General features: G+C 38.9%; 1 protein-coding gene across 6 annotated transcripts in view; it reads left to right on the forward strand.

The window, feature by feature from the left end:
* Positions 1-25,056, forward strand: part of TJP1 (tight junction protein 1) — a 113,300-nt gene that overhangs the window by 50,374 nt on the left and 37,870 nt on the right. For all 6 annotated transcript variants that reach the window (XM_036843346.1, XM_036843347.1, XM_036843348.1 and 3 more), the window contains exons 4-8: positions 515-617; positions 10,380-10,656; positions 14,612-14,715; positions 15,297-15,465; positions 15,770-15,917. In XM_036843346.1, the coding sequence (XP_036699241.1) occupies positions 515-617; positions 10,380-10,656; positions 14,612-14,715; positions 15,297-15,465; positions 15,770-15,917 (801 nt within the window). The remainder of the gene's footprint in view (positions 1-514; positions 618-10,379; positions 10,657-14,611; positions 14,716-15,296; positions 15,466-15,769; positions 15,918-25,056) is intronic.

The following is a 25,056-nucleotide window of genomic DNA, read 5'->3' on the forward strand; positions in this document are numbered from 1 at the left end:
GTAGAATCTAGCCTTCAGGAGCCTCTCACCCTGAGTCTTAACCGTTTTTGTTCAACAAGAAGATTTGCAAGATAAAAAAGAGGCAAAAGTTACACTAGCAAAAAAATGAGAGTATGAGTAGAAGGACTGAAAGAAAATTGGAAGGAGAAAGACTTTATCTTTAAAGAAGGAATAACTTTTTCCAGCCTTATGACTATTAGTATCATTGAATGCCTGTAACTGTACCACCAGAAGTCATTTTGTGTATTGTGGGTACCTGTTCAATCCTTTTGGGAAACATTGTGTTAATGGTTAAAAAATTAATGACCTGTGGTTAGTTACAAGTGCTAAACATTTTTTGTGGGGGATCTGAAATTAAATAGCTGGACATTATTTTATCATTGATCTGAAGACAGATTAATTAGCCCATAATTAGAATATCTTTTTTGAAGATCCTATCTTGAAAATATCTTTATAAACTTATTTGTATGGTTTCATCTAACATGTTATTATTTTGGTCACTTTTTTTCCTTAGGGAAAATGACCGAGTTGCGATGGTTAATGGCGTTTCAATGGATAATGTTGAACATGCTTTTGCTGTTCAGCAACTAAGGAAAAGTGGAAAAAATGCAAAAATTGTAAGTGTTTTTTACCTTTAATTTTATAAAGGTACCAACTTTACTGTTGGTATGCTTTTGGTGTTTGAATTCATTCTTCCCATTTAAGAAAATAAAATCTGGAACAGTAGTTCTAAAGTTAGTTGTTTACAAGTAAGAATGTTTCTTCTAATACCCAGTGGTATGTTTTATCACTGGTGCGTATTTTCTCAAAGCTCAGATACCAGGATTTTTTTTTGATTGAAAAAGAAAGGAAGGAGCTCCTGGTTGAATGGTTACCTCTTTATGGCTTAATGCTTTCTTTTCAAAAAAATGCTTAAGTTAGACTGAATCTTGGCATATAGTCAGTTTAAAGTATTTTCTGTTATAGGTTTTGTTCAGTGGACAAATTTTATGTTGTCACTTGAACACATATATTGTCTCTACTTTGTTACTGTGATATAGTTTGAGGAAAGAGAGTGGTAAGGGTTTGTTTTTTTGGTTGTTTTGTGTGTTTTGTTTTTTTTCGGTTTTTTGTTTTGTAGAGTTGTTCAGGATTCATATGTTTTTTAGTATATTGCTAGACTTCTGTTCATATTTGAGAAGTTTTTTTTTTCCTCTTTTTTTTCTTTTTTTAGTAAGAGAAAAGTTCAGCTGGCTCTCGATAACTGGCCTCAAATCACAGTTAAAACTAGGCACATGTAGCAGAGAATGGATTTAATGTTAAAGTCCTACATAAAATTATATCTACATAGGGACTTCCCTGGCGGTCCAGTGATTAGTACTCTGTGCTTCCACTGCAGGGGGCACAGGTTCGATCCCTGGTCAGGGAACTAGGATCCCGCATGCCACGAGGCCAAAAAAAAAATTATATCTATCAATGCATAGAGGAGCACATTAATCACTTTGCTGCCCCTGTTTCTGCCTTATCTAGACTCTGAAAGGCCTAATTAAGGTACTGCTTGAGGCCTTAGCTCAGGTGTGTAGAGTAGGAAGAAGAGGCTGGCGGCTACATGGTTTGTCCTGCCTTGTCCTCTGAGAACCTTTCTACTTTGCAGCAGACAGTCAGAGCCACAGTGGACCCAACAGAAAGGAGAGGGCTGGAGTGAGGAGGCCTGCATGGTGTTTTGACCTCTGGGAGCTATGGTGAGAGCCAGAAGGGGTACTTCCTGAGACTGTACACCCACAGTTGGAGGCCCTCTCACCTTGTGTAGGCTCCTGTGCCGTATGGCTCATCCCCGAACCAGTGTCCTTGCTGGTTAAGTGAGTTTTCTCATGTGGCAGTAGAACCAGTGTTTAGTTACTGCATTCCAGATGACAGGCATCTTCTACTGTGCATGTGTTTTCACAGCTTTTTATTGTAACTGTATTTTTACATCTGGAACTCTAGTGTTGTTTTAAATTGCAGTTTGTGTACAGACTGGCTAGTTGATGGTACAATTTTTAAACAGTTTTTATAACATGAGATTGTAGCATTTACAGAAGCAAATTGCTAATTTTTGTATTTGTTGGTTTTTATAAATTGAATAAGTGTTCTTCAGATGAGTCACTGCATATTCCAAGGTGAGCACCTTAGATAAATTGGATTTTTCTCCCTGTGTCTGAGGTTGTGAGCTTCACCCATAGCTCCAGCTTCATTCTTTGGAATATTGAACTGTTGTGTTTTTCCATGCAAAATGTTTAGTACACGTGCCCCACATCAATAATACAGCCAAGAAAGTTGTACTCCTACACTTCAGACTTTTCTCACCTTAGAAATGATTTTGTAAGAAACAGTCCAAAATCTGTTATGTATTTGAAATAGCACATGTAAGAAGGATGAGTTTTCCTCTCACTGTGCTTCGCTACATCATTTGGAAAGGTGGAACTCAGGAAGGTTGGGCAAGTAGTTTGCTCTTCAGGGAGAAGCTGTAGGAGGGTTGGGTGGAAGCATGTTCAGTCAGCAGAGGGTAGCTGTTCATTCCTGCATCTGAAGAGAGTGGGTTACGTCATCAACATACGCTAAGTTTTCATCATTGAGAATAAAACCGTAGTGTCTTAGAATGTGGCCTTTCATTGTAGGATGTCTTTCTTAACTCATCTCCTGCCATAACCAGAACCTCAGGTCACTCTATATGTTTTTCCCCCCCCCCCGCCCAGTTCTGAGTAGCCAGCTCCTTCCCTCCCCCGCCCTGGGCTCTTATATTTTGATGGTTCTTAGTTTATATCTTTCCATAAACTAAGATCCCTTGGGCATTAGGCTCAATAAATTTCTTTTCAGTTGAATTAAAATGTTAGAACTCCTTTGATAATATAACTACCATAAATATGCTTAATTTTGTTTAACAGTAGGTGAAGAGAAGATAGTAAAAGATTGTTTATAACATAGTGAACATGTGTAATTTTTACTAAAATTCTGAACATACTTAAAAAAGCATTATGAAGCGAATGGGCGATAACACCTTCCTAGAGGTAAACTCTGAACACTTCAGTATTTACCCACATCGCTGCATAGCATTTCAGTGTGTGTGCACACTTCCTCGACCCATTCACTGATGGGCATTTCAGTGTCCAGTTTCCACAAGTATTTTTTTAAAAATTAAGATTATTTTTAAATAATCTTATTAAAATTATTTTTAATAAGATTATTTAAAAATAATCTTTATTATTTTAAAAATAATAAAGATCATCGTATTTCTATCTGCTTGTTCAGTTACTTTTTAAGAATAACTTCTTAGGAGTAGCTTTTTAGAGTCAGATGGCATGAATGACTTTTGATACATGGATTGCCAATTTGCCCATTAGAAAACCAGTAAGGTACTGAGAGAGTCCAATTTCATCAACACTTACATCTCTGCCAAACTGATGGACTAAACATAGTATTTCAAATGAGGTATTTTAAATTACAAGTGGGTTTGATCTTCACCTGGTGTGTATACTTCCCGTTATGTTTCTTTGCCTGTTCCTGTCCTTATGGTGATGACTGTCACACTAGTGTTGTGTGTATTAAGATGATTAGCCTTTTGTGGTATACACTGCATGTATTGTTTTTCCATTTTCTTTGTGAGTGTGTGTAAGTTGTTTACGGTGTTTTTTTGGTTTGTTTTTGTATCATTTTATTTCATCATCATGGGAATGTTTTCATTTTTATCCTGTCATATCTGTCAGACTTTCACTTGATTGGCTCTGCCTTTGGTGTCATGCTTCCAAAAGTCTTTACCTTACCAGAGTTATAAAAACATATATCTTACATTTTATTCTAGTACTTACATAATTTCATTGTTTTGTTTTATATTTGTATGTTTAATTCAGCTGACCTGTTTTGAAGTAGGCATTTTTTCCCAAAATTTTTGTTTCACAGTTTTCAGTGTTAAAAGCAAGTATGATTACCAAGCCTGAGTGGGTTTATAGTACTTAACTCATAATACAAATGGGGAATCATAGCAGGACTGGATATTTTTCAATGAGTTAAAACACTTACTACGTGTAAACACTTCATTACAGGTACAGTTAAATGACCTGGCCAGGACCTTCTCCTCAGGGAACTTGAATTTCAGTAGGCTCGATGGGTACACACAGTCACAGCCGTCATGCACATCATCTGAGATGGAGGGTGCTTCAGGTGCAGATTTCAGACAGGTGGTGCTCGCTCTCTTAGGGGAGTGACGGGGAAAGCTTTGAGGACTCAACTGGTTGTTTTGTTTATACCTTACTAGAGAGCGATTGAAGATCGAAGTGCCAACATGAAGAATTGCTTCTAATACAATATGTTGGAGATGGAAATAGAGGTGAGAGTAAGACTCAGGGAGGCAGTGAGGAATGCTTTACAGTAAATGTTGCCCGAGAAGGGCCTCAGCCATGGGGCACCAAGAGTAGCAAGGCAGGCAGCCTTTTCTCCATTCATAACAGGGCCTTGGCTGCCTGTCCTTTCCACATGCTGGCCTCTTGCTCCTTGTTGACCTTTAGCTTCGATGTTGTTTCCTCAGAGAGGCCTTCTCTGATTGCTCTTGGTGGTAAGAAGCTGTGGTATTAAATGTGGAGCAGCCCTTTGAAGAAAGTGAGTCACAAAAGGAAGAGAAAAGATGATAGCTTGGAAATGAGTAGCGAGACGGGAATCGAAGATGAATTTGCAGATTAGTAGGCGGAGGACAGACTGGAGGTAAATAGGGAGAGATTATAGTTGTTGGTACCTGGCGTGGGGGGGGGTGGTAATTGATGAGGAAAGGTCTTGGAGGTGGGGAGGAATGAGAATAAGCCCCTCTGAAAGGGTGTCGTTCATGCAGGAAGAGGATCGAATTGTCTGAGACCAGGAAGGAAGACCAAATAAATGAGACACTGAAAGCATGTGGGAGTGGGGATGTGAAGTGGCACTGATCTCTATAAATCAGGCCTAGTGACTGGCATCTCGGAGAACAGTTTCGGGATACCTGTGTTAGCAAATCCCATGGAATTTGGGGCAAAAAGAGGTAGATGAAAGGATTGCTGAATAAATGAAAGAATTCTTTCAAGTAAAATGAATTGATAGAGGAGAAGCTAATCAGCCCGTGTGGGGATGCAGCCATCTGAAGGGGAAGATAACACAGGATGGGGTTTGTCCCGGCACAGGACCGACGGGTCAGGAGAAAGTAACTTCCCCCCAGCTTTACTGAGATACAGTTGACGTACAGCACGGTGTAAGTTTAAGGTGTGCAGCGTGATGATTTGACTTCATGAAATGATGACATCCATCATCTCATATAGATACAAAATTAAAGAAATAGAAAAAAATTTTTTTTCCTTGTGATGAGAACTCTTAGGATTTACTCTCTTAGCAACTTTAATTACATTTATCATGTTGTACATTATATCCCTAGTACTTATTTATCTTGTGAAGGGAAGTCTGCACTCTAAAAAAAAAAAAAAAATTAATTATTTTATTTTTGGCTGCATTGGGTCTTTGTTGCTGCGCATGGGCTTTCTCTAGTTGCGGGGGCTACTCTTCGTTGTGGTGCACGGGCTTCTCGTTGCGGTGGCTTCACTTGTTGCGGAGCACGGGCTCTAGGCACGCCGGCTTCAGTAGTTGTGGCTCGCGAGCTCTAGAGCGCAGGCTCAGTAGTTGTGGCACACGGGCTTAGTTGCTCCGCAGCATGTGAGATCTTCCCGGACCAGGGATTGAACCCATGTCCCCTGCCTTGGCAGGCGGATTCTCAACCACTGCGCCACCAGGGAAGCCCCAATTTGCACTTTTTGATTGTCCTCATCCAATCCGCGCCCCCCCCCCCCCCACCGTCACCTCTGTAGCCACACAAATCTGACCTCTTTTTCTATAAATTTGTTTGTTTTTGAAGTATAATTGACCTACAACACTGTTAGTTCCTGTCACACAACATGGTGATTCTATATTTCTCTATATTTCAAAATGGTCACCAGGATAAGTCTAGTTACGATATGTCACCATACAGAGATACGAGGTAGTTACTGTGTTTCCCACACCATACATTTCATACCCATGACTCATTTATTTTGCAACTGGAGATTTGTTTGATCTGTCTCACCTGTTCCTTTCCCTCTGGCAGCCGCCTATTCTCTGTATCTGTAACTCCATTTCTGTTTTGTTAGGTTCGTTCATTTGTTGTTTAGATTCCACATATAAGTGAAATCATACAGTAGTTGTCTTTCTCTGTCTGACTTATTTCACTTAGCGTAATACCCTCCAGGTCCATCTGTGTTGTTGCAGATGGCAAGATGTTATTCTTTTTCATGGCTGAGTAGTGTTTGTGTGTGTGTGTGTGTGTGTGTGTGTGAAATCTTCTTTATCCTTTCATCTATTGATGGGCACTTGCTTTGCTTCCATATCTTGGATATCATAAATAATGCTCCAATGAACAGAGGCGTGCAAATGTCTTTTCCTTTTTCTTTCTTCCCTCCCCTCCCCTCCTTTTTTTTTTTTTGGCCTCGTGGCATGCAGGATCTTAGTTCCTCGACCAGGGATTGCACCCACGCCCCCTGTAGTGGAAGTGTGGAGTCCTAACCACTGGACCACCAGGGGATTCCCATAAATGTCTTTTCTAATTAGTGTTTTTATTTTCTCCGGGTGAATAGGAGTGGAATGTGCTGGATCATACGGTAGTTCTATTTTTAATTTTTTGAGGAGTCTCCATACTGTTTTCCATAGTGGCTGCACTAATTTACCTTCCCACCAACAGAGCATGAGTGTTCCCTTTTCTCCACATCCTTGTCAGTGCTTGTTATTTGTTTTCTTTTTCATAATTGCCATTCTGACAGGTGGGAGGTGATATCTCATTGTGGTTTTGATTTGCATTTCACTGATGATTAGTGATATTGAGCATCTTTTCATGTGCCCGTTGGCCATCTGTATGTCTTCACTGGAAAAATGTCTATTCAGATCCTGTACCCAGTTTTTAATTGAGTTGTTTGTTTATTTATTTTTTGACATTGAGTTGTGTAAGTTCTTTGTATATTTTGGATATTAATCCCTTGTGGGTCATGTCATTTGCAAATATCTTCTCCCATTGCGTCGGCGGCCTTTTTGTTTTGTTGATAGTTAACTTCACTGTGTAAAAGCTTTTTTAGTTGGATGTAGTCCTGTTTATTTGTGCTTTTGTTTCCCTTGCCTGAGGAGGCATATCCAAAAAATATTTTTAAGACTGATGTCAAATAGTGTACTGCCTATGTTTTCTTCTAGGAGTTTTATGGTTTCAGAGCTTATATTTAAATCTTGTATCCATTTTGAATTTATTTTTGCGCATGATATGAGAGAGTAGTCCAGTATGATTCTTCTATATATAATTGTCCTGTTTTCCCAGCACCATTTGTTGAAGAGGCTGTTTTTTCCCCATTGTGCATTCTTGCCTCCTTTGTCATAGATTAATTGCCCATGTAAGTGTAGATTCATCTTCTGGGCCTTCTGTTCCGTTCCATTGATTTATGTGTCTGGTTTTGTGCTAGTACCATGCTGTTTTGATGACTGTAACCATATAGTATAGTTTGAAATCTGGGTGCATGATGCCTCCAGCTTTGTTCTTCATTCTCAAGATTGTTTTTGTTTGTTCATTTTTTGCTATTTGGGGTCTTTTGTGTTTCCATATAAATTTTAGAATTACTTGTTCTAGTTCTGTGAAAAATGCCATTGGTATTTTGATAGGGATTGCATTGGATATTTAGACTGCTTTGGATAGTATGGTCGTTTTAGCGATATTAATTCTTCCAGTCCATGAACTTGGTATATCTTTACATCTGTTCCTGTTGTCTTCAGTTTCTTGCATTGGTGTCTTTATATTTCCGAGTATAGGTCTTTTACCTCCTTAGTTAGATTTATTCCCAGGGATTTTATTTTTCGATGCGATTTGTAAATGGGATTGTTTTCTTAATTTCTCTTTCTGATAGTTCATTGTTAGGGTATAGAAATACAACAGATTTCTGTGTATTAATTTTGTATCCTGCAACTTTGCCGAATTTATTGATGAGCTCTAGCAGTTTATTCATGATGCCTTTAGGATTTTCTATAGGGTATCATGTCATCCTCAAACAGTAACAGTTGTACTTCTTCCTTTCCAATTTGGATTCCTTTTCTTTTTCTCGTCTGATTGCTGGGGCTAGGACTTCCAACACTAAGTTGAATAAAAGAGCGACAGTGGGCATCCTTGTCTTGTTCCTGATCTTAGAGAAAATGCTCTCAGCTTTATACCATTGAGCCCACCATGTTAGCTGTGGGCTTATATGTGGCCTTTTTTATGTTGAGGTATGTTCCCTCTATATGCACTTTGTTGAGAGTTTCTTTTATCATACGTAGATGTTGAATTTTATTAAAAGCTTTTTCAACATTTATTGAGACGATCATAAAATTTTTCTTCCTCAGTTTGTTAATGTGGTATATATCACGTCGATTTGTGGATATTGAACCATCCTTGCATCCATGGGATAAATCCCACTTGATCATGGTGTATGATCCTTTTAACGTATTGTTGAATTCAGTTTGCTAATATTTTGTTGAGTAATTTTACATCTATGTTTATCATTGATGTTGGCCTGTAATTTTCTGTGTGATATCTTTGTCTGGTTTTGCTATCAGGGTGATGCTGGCCTCATAGAATGAGTTCAGAAGCACTCCTTCCTCTGCAATGTTTTGGAAGAGTTTCAGAAGGATACATGTTAACGCTTCTGTAAATGTTTGGTAGAATTCACTTGTGAAGCCATATGGTCCTGGACTTCTGTTTGTTGGGAGTTGTTAAAGTATTGATTCAGTTTCATTACTGGTAATTGGTCTGTTCATATTTTCTATTTCTTCCTGGTTCAGTCTTGGGAGGTTGTACATTTCTAGGAATTTGTCCATTTCTTCTAGGTTGTCCATTTTATTTGCGTATAATTGTTCACAGTAATCTCTTGTGATCTTTCGTATTTCGGTGCTGTCAGTTGTAATTTCTGCTTTTTCATTTCTGATATTATTGATTTGGGCCCTCTCTCTCTAGTGCTAGCCCACTGGTGGGTAGAACTGGGTGGCTGGTTGTACGGCCAGGGGTCCTAGTGTAGGCTTGCTGGTGAGCAGGCTGATTTCAGACATCACTGGCTGCAGGGTTCGGGGTGTTCCAAAGCTTGTGTAAGCCTCCTGGTGAGTGGGGCTGGATCCCAGAGTGGCTGGCTGATGGGTCCAAGGTGTTTCGGAGCTGGTATCGGCCTACTGGTGGAGAGGGTCAGGGTCCTATGTGTCCCAGGGCTAGTGCCCAGGGTAGGCAGGCTGGTCCTGGAGTCTCTGGCTGCAGGGCCCTGGGGGTCCAGGGGCTGGTGCCAGCCTACTGGGGTGGGCTGGGTCCTGACTCAGCAGGTACAGGGCTGTGGTATCCCGGGGCTAGAGAAAATCATTTAAATATCGAAGTGTGACAACTCATCAAACTTGGGAGGAAGCAGTTGAAACCAGGAGGGAATTGATGGACTAGGAGAATAGGAGGGCATGGAGGAGTCAGAGATAAGATGGACATGGAGAAGTTTCAGTAGATCAGGGTGTCAGACGTAGAAGACAAGGAGTGTTACTCAAGAAGATCTTGCAGATCTCTGATGAGATCAGATGTATACTGGTGTGAGAAGACAGAGTGCAGTCCAGGGATTAAGAGGCCACTCAGTCAGAAGGCAGTGCAAATAGATCTTGATCTTACAGAAAGTAAAGGGAATAAGTGGACAGGGAAAATTGAACCAGTGTCAGAGTCAATTGAGGAAAGAAAGCCAGAAGAAGGAATTTATACATAGACCATAAATTACAAATTTTGGAGAGAGAGAAACTGAAAGCAGTTTGTATTGGTAGAGTATCATGGAGTTATTAGCTCCAACACAACACTAAGTTCACTGTTAGTGTGGAAGTACAATAAATTTCTCTCTTAGAGTTCCAGTAGGACAGTTGTGGGCCTTGATACTCATGGATTCTGGAATTTTTAAGGAATCAAATTGGGCCTGCAAGTTTGCTCTGGTTTGGTAACAACTACAGTATATTTGATTGTATTAGAGTACAGTGCTCCCTCCTTTATTCAAACCACCAGTAATTATTAGTTTTCCTGTAAGCTTGTAATTATTACACATAGAAGATCTTCTGAATTAATTAAGAACTTTATTAGGCCCTCTATTCCAAATTTGCTTCTTAACCAGATCTGTTTACCAGGAGAGCAGAAAAGATAACCAATATAGAAAAGTATTCCTTAGTAATTTGTTATATTTGTGTATTATATCTCTTATTCATGATTAGTATGAGACCAGAAAAATGTGGTTTTCCTCTCTTAAGAACTGAAAGTAAGTATATGAAAATCAATCAGCTCATATTGTAATCTTTCTTATTTGTAGACCATTCGAAGGAAAAAGAAAGTTCAGATACCAGTAAGTCGTCCTGATCCTGAACCAGTATCTGAGAATGAAGAAGATAGTTATGATGAGGAAGTACACGACCGGAGAAGTGGCCGTGGGGGCCTGGTTAACAGGAGGAGTGAGAAGAGCTGGGCCAGGGATAGAAGTGCAAGTCGAGAGAGGAGTCTGTCTCCGCGATCTGATAGGCGATCTGTGGCCTCCAGTCAACCTGCCAGACCCACCAAAGTCACACTGGTGAAATCCCGGAAAAACGAAGGTATTTTCTACCAACTCGTTTATCATTTTCACATGAAAATTTTAAGACTAATTTTAATGAGAAGTAAATTTGCCATCACTTTATATCTTTGCTTTGTTGTCTTCTGTTATCTTCGTTTTTGTGTCCTGTTGCTTTAAATCAAATCCTGTGATGTCAGGCTTCAGGGGTCATCTGTTTCCTCTTCTTGAATCATTTTGTTGTAGCAGATAGTACTTCACATAAATCGTCCAGTAGTTGGATTTTGGATTACTTCTTGTGATTAGAATAGGCTAATACAAGAAATGTCACACCATCACCAAGTTGCAGTTCAGTGTTTTACTTAGCTGTCAGGATCAGTAGTACCTACATCTGGGTAGAAATCATTGGATTCGGAGGGAGGGCAGGCTGCCTTTTCTAAATGGAGAGGAGGAGGGAGAGGAGGCCCCACAGGATATTGCTCTAAAAGCAAAGGACTTGTTTGTCAAAAAATTTTGAAACTGAAGCCTAGCTGCCTCCCCTCAGGTAATCACATTTGATACAAATGAGTCTGATTGCGGCTTCTTGCTGCTGTGGGTGTGTCTCTCCCATGCAGGAAAGCATTGATGACTGATCATTTTGATAAAAAGGTGTAAGAGTATTTGAAGCCTGGCTCTGATCGGCTTTACTGAAACCTGACATGTCTCCTGGTTTTTGCTCCCCACTGCCCTCATCCATAACCGACTTCTCAGTCAGACTGTCTGTGTTCAGAGCTGTTTCTCCTTGTTCACCACCCACTCTTCAGCCCTCTCTCTCTGGTATCTGCTCCCAGAACTGGTCATACTAAATCTGGTAGAAATTTCTAGTCTTTATCTTACTTGCCTTCTCAGTACCATTTCACATAGTTAACCACTCCCTATTTTTTTTTGAATTTTATTTTATTTATTTTTTATATAGCAGGTTATTATTAGTTAGCTATTTTATACATATTAGTGTATATATGTCAATCCCAATCTCCCCATTCATCCCATCCCACCCCCCCACTTTCCCCCCTTGGTGTCCATATGTTTGTTCTCTACATCTGTGTCTGTTTCTGCCCTGCAAACTGGTTCATCTGTACCATTTTTCTAGGTTCCACATATATGTGTTAATATACGGTATTTGTTTTTCTCTTTCTGACTTAACTTCACTCTGTATGACAGTCTCTAGATCCATCCACGTCTCTACAAATGACCCAGTTTCGTTTCTTTTTATGGCTGAGTAATATTCCATTGTATATATGTACCACATCTTTATCCATTTGTCTGTCAATGGGCATTTAGGTTGCTTCCATGACTTGGCTATTGTAAATAGTGCTGCAGTGAACATTGGGGTGCATGTGTCTTTTTGAATTATGGTTTTCTCTGGGTATATGCCCAGTAGTGGGATTGCTGGGTCATACTGTAATTCTATTTTAGTTTTTTAAGGAACGTCCATACTGTTCTCCATAGTGGCTGTATCAATTTACATTCCCACCAACAGTGCAAGAGGGTTCCCTTTTCTCCACACCCTCTCCAGCATTTGTTGCTTGTAGATTTTGTGATGATACCCATTCTAACTGGTGTGAGGTGATACCTCATTGTAGTTTTGATTTGCGTTTCTCTAATAATTAACCACTTCCTATTTTTTGAAATAATGGTTTCTCTTGGCTCCTGTAATGCTGTGGGTTTCAAGGATTCCTCCCTCTTTCTTTTCTGTATCCTTGGCAAGCTCATTGTCTTCATCCTACCTTTCAGTGTTCTGTGGATTTCTGTTCTAGAATCTCTTTTCTACTTCATATAACATCTTTAGGAAATCTCATGTCTCTCAGTGTCGTGGGCTGCTCATGATGGCACAGCTCCTTCCCTAGGTCCAGTGTGTGCACCCTGCTGCCCCAGCTGAGTCGTAGGCATGTTCACTTAGGTGTTCGTCTGCATCCCTCAGATGCAGCACATCTCCCTCCTGGAATGTTTCTTATGAAGTATCCCATTGAATATATTCCTGTCTACCCGGTCTCTCAAGCCAGCCGGGCGCAGCATGGTGTAGTTTCCCATGACATCTTTTTTCCCCTGCTTTCCTATGCCCAGTTAACACCTTCTAACTTCCTAAACACCACACTTTACTGTCCTACTCCTCCCTTCTCCACCACCACCACCCTCATCCAAGCTACCAGCATCTTTTTTTTTCTTCCGTCTTTATTGAGGTGTAATTGACATTGTATATAAATATGTAAAGTTGTATGTATTTAAGGTGTACAGTGTGATGGTTTGAGGTATGTATACACTAGGAAATGATCACCACGGTCAAGTTAATCAACACATAGTTACTTTTTCCTTTTTTGTGTGTGGGGGGCACGGGGGGGTGAGGAACACCACACCATTGTCTATTAAGTGACTCACTCAGCCTCATGATCTAGTCGCTGGATCTCCCTGGTCCATTCTCTGGACTGCTCCACATGCTTACAGGGTCCTCTGGGATGCTTCTCTGTCTGACTCTTGCCCTACACTTACAACTTCATCAAACCTGCCTTGTCTTTCCTTCATACCTTCTGGTGCACTTGTTTTTAACCATTCTGTCTCTACCAGTGCGCGTGCGCACACACACACGCACACACACCCTCATTTCTCAGGTTTAGTGTTAGCATTTCTTAGGTAGAGTTTCAGCTTTCGCATTTGCTTCTCAGGGAGGCCTTCTCTGACCCCCACTAGGCACAGAATCATGTATTGCTCCATCCGAACTCTTCATCACACTGGTAATTGTGGTAACGTCTTTTTCCCTACTGACTAGGGAAGCTGCCAGAGTGCAGGGACTGTCTCAATTGCTGGTTTTTATCTCTAGTGCCTACCACCTAGTTAATATTTACTAAGGAAGTACTTAGAATAAATGAATACATTAATATACAAGGAATATTTTAGAGTCATCTCTGTATTTTGGTCATTTATAATTTTTAAATCTTAAATAAGGACAGTCTTTTAATCAATACTTTCTTTCTGTGAGTATAGTCACCATTTCTAAAGCACACATAGTTGACTGCCTAGATCCCCTAGAAGGTCATTTTCTTTTTTTACCCTGATTCTATTCCTGCTTGTGAACACTCTTTGTGTATTTGCTTTAGGTTGAACTGTAACTGATGTAACTTTTAAAAGCTTGAGTAGCAGGTCTGCTAACTTATCCCATCTTAAAAACAGTTTTGTTTCCCTTCTTGTTTTTTGTTTTATTTTTCTTTCCCAGTAAGACTCAGTCCTTCTCTTTCTCCTAACACAACTGGGGCAGTCCTGTTCCTATTGACATTATACTGTTAGTTGTAGTCATTGTACAGCTTTGCAGGCCCCCTGGACAGTTTTCTGGACTCTCCTGGTAACTTCTTTAACTCTGCCCACTCCCTCACCCACAGGTGCAATTAATGTTGCCATGCTCCTGGGCACTTTGTCGGTTGTTGGAAGGACTGGCATCTTTAACTCCTCTCCACATCTGCTTGGCTCATTTTAAGCCCTTGTTTGAGTGGTGCACACTGATGCTCTGTGTATGTCTCTCAGAGAGGTGTTCAGGATCCAAACTACTTTTGCTGTAGGAACTGAGGAAAACAAAACCAGTATATGCATGGTAATACAAGTCATCAGCAAAATCGTAAAGCATTCCAGAGTTTTCCTTTTCAGAATTGTATTCATTAAACCTTTTGAGAAGCTAGTGCATCAGCATGACACCGTCAGAGAGAAATGGTCATCTCTTCGGATTTTTCTCTCTTTCAGTACAGTGAGAGCATGATATGTCAATCTTTTGTTTGAACCACGCACTTTCCCTTTGCTTTCACACTGACAGTGAAAACTTTCTGATGATAAGAGGAAATGTCTTTGCAGGGAGGCCAAGAATAATTTCTTATTATTGTAAAAACTCTATGCGGTGATTATTAGTTTCATACTTTTAAACTCTATTTAAAAGTCTTGGGATTTTACACTAAAGACATTTAAATATATTATTTCAGAATATGGTCTTCGATTGGCCAGCCACATATTTGTAAAGGAAATTTCACAAGATAGTTTGGCAGCAAGAGATGGCAATATTCAAGAAGGCGATGTTGTACTGAAGGTATAGTCATATTCTTACATTTTGATGAACTGCAATAGAAAACAAGTTGTAGTGTGACCACATAGATCCTGTTCACGCTTGAAGCGATTTTGCTGAAAAGAATTAAAAATCAGTGTTTGGGGGACTAGATAGTTTGCCACTGGCTATTACTGCATGTCAACACTGACGCTTTTCTTTGGGCATAGAGTCATCCTAGAGAATTAATAGCACCAAATGTATATTTTTCACTAATAGGAGTTACTTTGTAGATAGATTTGTCTGTTGTTCCACATTAAGTGGTTTTGATAACTCCTCCAGATATTATTGACGTGTTTTGTTAGTTTGCCCATGAGTAATAGAAAGTGATGGGGAGGAGGTAGAGAATGCTAGTTTGGGCTTTTCTGGCAGAGCAGCAGTGTAGTACAGATTTTATTATTTCAGTAAGGAGGAGTACTTTGATAGTTTAGGAAAAGTGTAAAGGGAATATTTTGGTTCTCAGGGCAAGCCCAGGAGTAGTTTAGATATTCCTGTTCATGTCAGACTAAGTTAACGTTTGTATTTTTGTCATTTACCTTCAACCTATAGTTTCTTTTCTGTTGCAGATAAATGGTACCGTGACGGAAAATATGTCATTGACAGATGCAAAGACATTGATAGAGAGGTCTAAAGGCAAGTTAAAGATGGTAGTTCAGAGAGATGAACGGGCTACCCTGCTGAATGTCCCTGATCTTTCTGACAGTATCCACTCGGCTAATGCCTCCGAGAGAGATGGTGAGTGTGGCTCTGTTTGCAGAGACCCTTTAAGTGACCTCTTTCTTAAAGTGGGAAGATTTGACATGTTAGAATGAAATGATAATTTTCTATAAGCCAGACACCTTCAAAACATAAGAATTCAAAAAAATTTTTTTCTGTTGACAGCTCACCAGTATCAAATAGTAGCTGATTAAGTTAATACTTAAATCAACCATTTTATATGAAATTATGTTTAGTAACTTATTTCCATTATTATTGGAGTACCTTATATTTTACTGTAGTCATTTCATGGGAAAATAAACAGCACTCTTTTGTTTAACAGACATTTCAGAAATTCAGTCACTGGCATCAGATCATTCCGGTCGATCACACGACCGGCCTCCCCGTCACAGCCGATCACGATCTCCTGACCAGCGGTCAGAGCCTTCTGACCATTCTAGACAGTCTCCACAGCAGCCCAGCAATGGCAGGTAATCATGCTCTGTTGTTTAAAATAAAACAGGTGTGTGTGCTTGGTACATGTTTCTGGTTTTGCTTAGAGATAAAATTAGAAGATAGGTTGTCTTTGGATTACTTAAATTAGGTTCGTGTTTCTTTATCAATTTAGGTATTTCTTATCTAGAATAACAGAGGTCAAACTGTTTCATTAAAGGCCAAAGAGTAAGTATTTTAGGCACGTGAGCCAAGTCTTGTCACTACTCAGCTCTGTCTTTGTGGCACAAAACTAACTGTAGACAGTATGTAAATGAATGGGCATGGCTGTTTTCCAATAAAACTTTATTTTAAAAAAGTTGGCTCTCAGCTGCAATTTGCTGACCCACTGCATTAGAAGATGCTAGCCAGCTTTAGGACAAGTTAGCTATATGTAGTAGAAGTCCTTTAGTGGAGAGATTAACCTGGACTTTGTTTTCTGCTTTAAAGTACACTGACTATGACTCTTCTTTCCAGAAAAATGCACATGTGCACATACATGTAGCACTTTACATAAGAATTCTGGACATTCCCAGGGTTCTGTAGGCCACCAGTGGACCTAGGGTTTAATAGCCATCCATATGGAGATCTTCTGTAGGCACTTGAAACTTCAAGTCCAGAACTGACCAGTTTAAGATTCAAGGTGGTGATTTGGGACTTACTGCATGAGGGTGTTAGCTGAAGCCATAGAAGTCACTAAAATTGCCAAGAGAAACGATATAGATAGAATGTCCAGAAGTGGAGCACAGGGAGTGTTCCCTGAGGAAGCTGAGGAGGCAAGGGAGAAGTCCCTCCCTGGGAGAGAGCTGTCCTCAAGATGTCAGAAATCATACTGATAACAGTTGTTATGCACCCCTGAGTTTAGATATTTGTGAGGCTGATTCTCTCTGAATTTCAGATTTTAGACATATAAATTGTATTAACCCTGATCTTTGTAATTAATATTATAATTATTTTTTTAAGGAATATTATAGTATGTCACATGCAAAATGGACTTATAATCGATTATTAGTTTTAACTGCTGCAGGTTAACATATTAATTCTAAAAATCTCCCTGACACAGCACAGACCTTATCTGGAAAAGGACAGCTGCCGCAACATGTACACAGTGATAGAGCTAACATCCCTGATGAGTCACGGGGAGTGGCTGTAATTGTAACACAGTTCTCTCACCTAGAAGCTAGGCTGGCATCAAGCAATTTGGGCATGATTTTCCTTTAAAAAGAAAGAAATGCTCATCAAAATTTTGGCCATTTGTATTTATTGTAATCAAATTCTAAACCTTAGAAAGTTCTTTTTGATACTTACTTTTTTCCATTTAGATTTCCTAAACACTTGACATCTGTAACTTTAACTAAAAGTTGAAGAGGATTTAAAAAAAATTTTTAACTATCTTCATATTATATTGGGATGTTTTACTTCTCTTGGGAACCTCAAGTATTCTTTATGGGTAACACCAGTTACATGAGATCTTTTAAAAATACAGAATCCTGGGCCTGCTTCTCAGTTCATCTGAGGTAGAGGCAGGGAATACTTTTTTAAAGTTCCTGATAGCATTCTCTTCTCTACATTACCAGATTTGGGAACTTCTGGTTAGAACATGTAGCATATACTAAGGAAAAGATAGTACTTTGAGTACAGAAGACAAAAAGTCTTCAGATTCTTTTCCAAATGTTTGTGCTGAGAATATAATTCCTGAAAATTAAGTGGCCTGCCAAAAGGCAGGATGTAAAGTAGTACCAGTTGCTTAAAGGTTTCATTTTCATTTCCCCCCTAAAGTTAATATTAAAATCCAGATAACTGTGAGAGTTTTAATATAGAGGGTGCCTTGCATTTTGAGAAACAATTTAGATATAGTAAGAGAGTAAAATCCTAGTATTAAAAAACGCATGGGACATTTTCTTTTTGTTATTTAATTTTGTACAGATGTCTTTGTTTTACAAATGTTCTTTAAATGCTCTTGTTTAAAAAGTGAAACAAAAAAGACTCCTGAGAAAAGTTTCAGTTTAGTGTGTAAAACACTAGCCCCACCTTGTTCTCTTCCTAGATTTCTGAGTATTTTCGTATGTTTGTAAGATTGCAGTTATCTGCTGAGAATAGTAACTTTCATTTTGTCAGAGGCAATAGAATATAGTGATTTCTTTGGGCTTTGAAGCAAGTTTTCCTGGGTTTGAGTCCCAGCCTGCCATTGGTTACTTGCACAACCTTGAAACCTCTCTGCACTTTAGTTTTCTCATTTGCTGTAAAAAAGGCATCATACATTACAAAGTTGTGGAAGTTAAATTAGTTATTAGAACACCTGGTGCAGATATTAGCTGCTCTCATTAGTATGGTGATTAGTAGTAGTAGTAATAGTATCAGTTAGAGTTTCCAAATGTGCTTTCACATCTGCTCATATTAAACCATTTCTAAGAAGATTTGCTCGTTCTGTAGGCAAGTCAGTTTAAGCTGAGTGGTTGTGATAAAGTCCAGGGTTATGTAGTTGACAAGAAATTAGAGCCAGGATTAAAGCTCTCGTCCTTTTGACTTAAGTGTTTGACCTTATGGGTGTAGAGAAAGAAAAAAGTGGAAGGTTACTTAAGGGAGCAGAAATCTATAAAGCATTCCATTGTTGTCATGACCTACTTATGTTTCTCTGTGTGATGTTCTTTTCTTGGAGAACAAATGTTATATGGTCTGAGTTCTGAGAAAAACACATGAGCGTGTTTCTTCATTATAATTAGATGAGCAGTGTACCCTTACTGTTGTCTTGAACAGGGGCTGGCAAACTACAGCCTGTGGGCCAAATCCAGACTGCTGCCTGGTTTTGCAAATAAAGTTTTACTGGAACCCATCCTGCAATGTCATAATTAAGAAGTTGTGGCAGAGACTGCATGGCCCACAGAGCCATTTACAGAAAAAGTGTGCCAGTCCTCCCCTGGTCTAGGATGTTAAAATAGTTTTGTTTTTAAATTTAAAAATAATATAGGTATAGAGAATTATTACAGTGATTTTGTTATAGCTTGATGCTGTTGCTAAGTTTGTTTTGTATATTTTATTCGGTGTTTTTTCACTGCCCACTCTGGGCCGAGACTCCCCCTCTAGGAGGGAGCTGGGCATACTGAGAGTCCTCGGCAGGTGGCACTGCCTCGTGGCGATTGTCAGGGGCTGTCAATGAGAAGACTCTCACTGATTTCACTGCAGTCCCTGCATGACTAGAGAGTATTGGATTTGCAGAGTGTGTTCTAAGCCTCTGCTTGGTTATATTGTACTCTCCCTAGTATTTACAGTTAATTTAACAGATCCATTTTATGCGTTTTCTCCCTAGAGGAACAACATATGTTTACGTTTTTGGTTCTGTTCTATAAACTATTTTAATAAAAGTGACTCTCATGCTACTGATTAATCATAAGCAGTCGCATTGTTGAAAAAATTCTGTTACAGTAAAAGCTCAGACTAGTTAGGATAAGGTTCAACTGTAGAAAATTTACATTGTAAAGGTTTGTATTTTGTATTTCTTATACTCAGTCATTCCATAAACTGACAAGGTGCATCTGGGACCTAAGCTGTTGTCTAAGGTTTTTAGAGAATTGTGTATTTTAGCAAATAGGAAAAAGTCTGATTTATATTTAGCGTATCTATTTCATAAAAACGATTGCTTCTGAAGTACTTGAAAGCAGTGTTTAGAAGAGATTAAAACTCTGTAGAAATTTAAAATACTTGTTTCATCGTTTGTTTCTCTTGAGAGAAATGTCTCCACTGAATTCTGAAGTTAGTGGTGTCAGTATTGATACTGCTTATGGTGTAACAAATACATGATTATTAAATTGGTTCTTATGAATGAGAATTTCTAGCCTAAATCTGAGCATTGAGCCAAGTTAAATAATCAAGTTAAATAATGGGATCAAAAATCCCTTAACTATACAGTCTACCTATATCATCAGGGTTGAAGGCAGGTTCATGCCTTTGTTCTCTCAGAGTGCCAGGTGAGTCCTCATACACATGCATGTAGGGCATATGGTGTTTCTGCTTAAATACCTTAGAGAAGCCTTGGCTTTTAAATTAAAGATCTAGTTTTTTTATTTACACACCTTATATGTCACCTTCCATAGTTGTTTTCTTTGAGTTTAGAGAGCTGTGAATATTCTTTTGCCCTAGTATATATCGTTTCTGTTAGATATTGTGTAGTTCTGTCTGGAACATACATAGAACTTTGCCAATAGGCTAGAAATTATTGTTGAGACATCCATATACATAAGCTGAACACTTCTTTTTACTGTTTCAAAATGTAGAGAAGTGACCTTCTTCTGACTGGTGAATTTCAGAGTTTTTTCCCCTGATCCTTGGTTTTAGTCCTTTGTCTTAGGTAAAAAAGATTTCATTACCTCCAATTTGAAAGATGCTTGATTCAAAACAAGATTTACATGTGATATTGTTGGTAATTAATTTGGTGCAGGTACTATTACATTTTCTTTTTCAGACATGCTGTGGAGTCCTTCATCCCTTTTCCCCCCCCTTCACCTCTGAAAGATAGTCAGGTAGAGAGATTCAGTTTATTAAATCTCAGTGAATATAATCAACAATTGATGCCTTCTTTCCTATGGCTCCTGTGCCGTGCGCAGTTGATGGTGAGTGATCAGCAGTTAGCACAGTGAGTGTTCTTCAGTGAAGGTTGACAGATTTTTTCTTCACCAGTAATTTTGACATTACCCTGCTCATTTTTCCTCTATGAAGTATTTTTTGATAATGCACATGTTGTCAGTGTATGATTATAACTATAAATTATGCCCTCAACAATCTAGGCAAGATCCCTGCTACCATAGAGCTTATATCCAAGTGAATAAAACAGATAAATACGTTTGAAATATGAAACAGTAATTTCCATTAGTGGTAAAGAAAATCAGGGTGATGTGACAGTGCAGGAAGAGGGGGCAGTATTAGAGACATGCTTGGGCAGAAAGAAGGCTTCTCTACGGTCAACTTATCTTGAGGTGAGTGACTAAGAAGGAGCCAGCCAGAGGAAGATCATTCCAGAATAAGACAGAGATGGAGATACATTCAGCTTGTTGGAAGAACAGCAAGGTGACGGGTGTGGCTGGACCACAAGGGCAACGTAGCCAGGGATTTGGAGTTCTAAAAAGGTTTTTTTTTTTTTCCTGTTTTGGAAAATTGGTTAGGGAGAATGTGAAACTTTAAAAAAATTGTTTATCACTTGAATTATTACTAAATCTTTTTAAAATAAGATTCTTTGTCTAACCTTTGAAAGTGAGTGGAATATTAAAGACCCATCCTGAACTTCTGTTATTCAGATAAGAGCCAACTGTTATTTTCAATCCTTGGGAATTTTCGGTTACGAGATTAAAACTCCAAACTGAGGTTTTGTTTTCATATGCTTTCTCAGGGGATGGGCTGAGGGAGGACCATAGCTCATATATTTCTCTAGTTAGTAGAGACCAAGGTGTAGTAGTGTTGTGCTCAGTGATTGCTGATGGATTTTAACCCTGAAGAGGAGATCATGGACCTAATGATAGCAAGGCAAGCTTAAAAATTATACTTTATAGTCACTATTTTTAAAGTAAAAGTGTACATTTTATTTACTCCATCAGCTGAGAACTATTTTCTTGTACAAGTACAGTATAAAACATAAAATATTATAAAAACAGACTTCCACTCACGTGTAAAAGTAGTAAGTATATGAAAAATCTTATTTCTAGTTTAAATAATGTAGGACAATTCTTTATTGCCTTTGAGAGAATGTTAATAAAAAATGAAGAGTATGGTAACACTGGTCTCTTGTTATAAAATCAGCCAAACATACTGCACAATCAAGGGTTGTTTTACTCTAAATATTAATCTAAGTATGTAATAATCATACCAGCAGTGAAGCCCTGACGATGCTGTTGTCCCTTAAGTGAAAGAAGGGTCCTTCTTAGGGCTTCCCTGGTGGTGCAGTGGTTGAAAATCTGCCTGCCAATGCAGGGAACATGGGTTTGAGCCCTGGTCTGGGAAGATCCCACGTGCCGCGGAGCAACTAGGCCCGTGAGCCACAACTACTGAGCCTGCGCATCTGGAGCCTGTGCTCCCAACGAGAGGCCGCGATAGTGAGAGGCCCGCGCACCACGAGGAAGAGTGGCCCCCGCTCGCCGCAACTAGAGAAAGCCCTCGCACAGAAACGAAGACCCAACACAGCCAAAAATAAATAAATAAATTAATTAATTAAAAAAAAAAAAAAAGAAGGGTCCTTCTTAGTCTTTCCCTAGTTGTTCCTTACTAAAAATTGTTCATTTTTTCAATTATACTTGTTGAACAACAGATCTGTTTTCTAATTCAGATGGACTAGGTTAGTCGTCATTATCGTCATAAACAAACATGCAAGATGAGAATCGCTGTACAAACTGATAGACTTCATGTAAATATGTAGCTAGGTTATTGCCAGAAAGCCATTTGTCAAAGTGAGCAATACAGACACTCATATTTTTTCAAAAGCGTACACCACACATATATATATTTCTGAAAATAGTTTACAATGTATAAAGAACAAATTTAAATTGTGAGAACTTTGCTTGCAAATATAGCCAAGTAGATACAAGGTAATTATTCCCCCTGCTTTCTCAGCATACTCCCTGGGCAGCTCTTCACTTCTCTGCCCAAGTACCAGCCCAGAATCTCCACATCTCTCTGCCTTTTTCATCCCTATAATCGTCTGTGTGCCATGCTGTAATTTTTGAATTGCTGTTGAGGAGGAACTGCAGTATGTAAATATCTGTTTCTATATGAAATTTAGAAGATTAGCAATGGCTGCAATATTCTGAGAAGTCAGACTTGAGTGTGCCTTAGTTTTTCTTTCTCATATGTATTAGGAGCCCTCCATGCCGAACTGTCCCTGCCAGTGGAGAAGACTGGAGTCTGGTTAAGTTACTTTCTAAGTTTCTATCTTTATTGATAATTGGGGCTGAGATAGTCCAGTGGCCTTTAAAGGGTACCTAGTTTCTGTGTTCATCCTAAGCTGTGTAGATCTTGCCTACCTTTATGCAATAAATGAGTTTCTGAAAAGAAATTATCAATTGGCTTATGTAGGATGAGTCGTTTATTATTAAGAGGAAATTAGCTTTATAAAGGATGTTTTATTACAGTGAACATTCAGCCTCAGTTTATTTCCTGTATTAAGATTATTTTTAAATAAGATGTAACCAGTCAGTTGGGGAGGTGTTTGAGAGCTAGAAATCAGAAATAAAACTCCTTGAAGAATTGGCAGTCTGGCATATTTCATCAGGGTCCAAAAGACAGAAAGCCTAGTTTCTTGTGAACAGAGCGAATTTAATATAAAGAGATTAAATATAACGAGATTGGAGTGACAAGGGATTAGCCAGTAATAAATAAAGAGAACTCTGAAAAATATAAGAATCAGATGTAAGGAGCAGGCCCTTCCCCTGGTGCTGAGATGGAGTTGCCAAAGGAGGAAGCTTCCCCACCTGTCCCCACACACCTGAGGCTCACTGCATGGCAGAGAATTCACTGTGGTGTCACTGGATGAACTTGCAGGAACTCTGCCCTCCAAGGGGCTTGGGAAAGCCAGTCTTGAGGAGGTGTCTTGTCAGAGACCGCGCACTGTAAAACCAACCTAGGAAGTGTCTGGGGAAAGCTGCTGGCCACTGAGTGCTTCTGACCCCTGTGTCCTGCAGGGGCTGCCGAGGACAGCCCTCACCTCTTCTCAGCGCGCTGCCTGCCCTCTGCCTGCACTAAATGGTCCCAAACAGCTGTGCCTTTACACCTGAAGTTTTGCACTTATCTGTTACTCTTTGCTGATCTGGTTGAATGTGTGTTAATCTGCTACTGTACTTACAGAGTTGACTGGATACGACTTAAGGGTCTGTTTACAGTGAGCCCATTTATGTGACTGTAAAAACTCTCTTTCAGAGACTTTGTCTTAACAACTGCTCCGCAGAGCTTTTAACCAGCCCAAAGTCTCTAGATTAATGGATCATTACCGTTAGATTAATATGTACAAGTGAAAAATCTGAAAAACAAAACCTATCTGCTTACCCTCCAGGGGAAAAACAAAAACACCCTTCAGAGGGTCTCAAGGTCCCCTAGAATGCCTGGAGTTTCTTTCTAGGCTTCTAGGAGCCAGAGTGTGGTAGATAAACATGAGTCCAACTCAGGACAAAGATGGTTTTTGTATAAAGTTGGCTTGACTCATAATAGCAAAAGTTGTTTTTTAATAAAGCTTAAATATTACATGGGAGCCATTAGGGTAGAACTATGTAAGGAAGGTTTGGGGAAAATGTATTTTCCTTTTTTATGGCTTCACTTTCAATAACTGCCACTGATTGTAGGCTTATTCTGTGTGTCTAAATTCTATTCTTTGTCTTATAATAGACTTAATGGTCATACATGCTCATAGTAGAACATTTTAAATGTTTGGAAAAGTTGATTATTTTGTTCTATACTGTTACTCTAGATCTTCATTGCCCAACACCATTACCACTAGCCACATGCGGCTGTGGAGCCTTTGAAATGTGGCCAGTTTAAATAGAGATGTAAGTGTGAACTACACACTGGAGTTTGATGACTGAGTACACAAAAAAGAATGTGTAAAATACCTCATTAATCATTTATATTGATAAATAATATTTTGGGTATACTGAGTTAAATAAAATGTATTAATTGATGTCACCTCATTTATTTAATATGGATTCTAGAAAATTTTAAATTACATAAATGACTTGCTTCACAATTCCATTAACAGCACGGCTCCAAATCTACATATTGAATAATGCTTCCATCTTTTGGTAGATAATGGAAATACACTAAAAATGAACAATGATTTTTTCCAGATATTAATCGTATGAAAAATTTAATAGAATGATGTGCGTTCCACCCATCTGCAATGTTAAGTCATAATAATTATATTAAAGAAAGGTGGTAGTCAGTAGAGTATGAGAATTAGCCAACTCTACTGGCGGGAGTTCCGTGTGATGTACGGAGTAAGAGCCCTATTGCACGACAATCTTGGTTATCACTGGGGAGGACGTTCAGATTAAAATATTATCATTGGTCCTTAGTTATCATTAATGTCACTTGGTCACATTCTAAGTTTAGAATTTTTAAGTTACAAGAAACAAGAAAATCAATTGGAAACGTTTTTTGATCTTTTTT

Source organism: Balaenoptera musculus, chromosome 2, assembly GCF_009873245.2.
Source record: "Balaenoptera musculus isolate JJ_BM4_2016_0621 chromosome 2, mBalMus1.pri.v3, whole genome shotgun sequence".
NCBI lineage: Eukaryota > Metazoa > Chordata > Mammalia > Artiodactyla > Balaenopteridae > Balaenoptera > Balaenoptera musculus.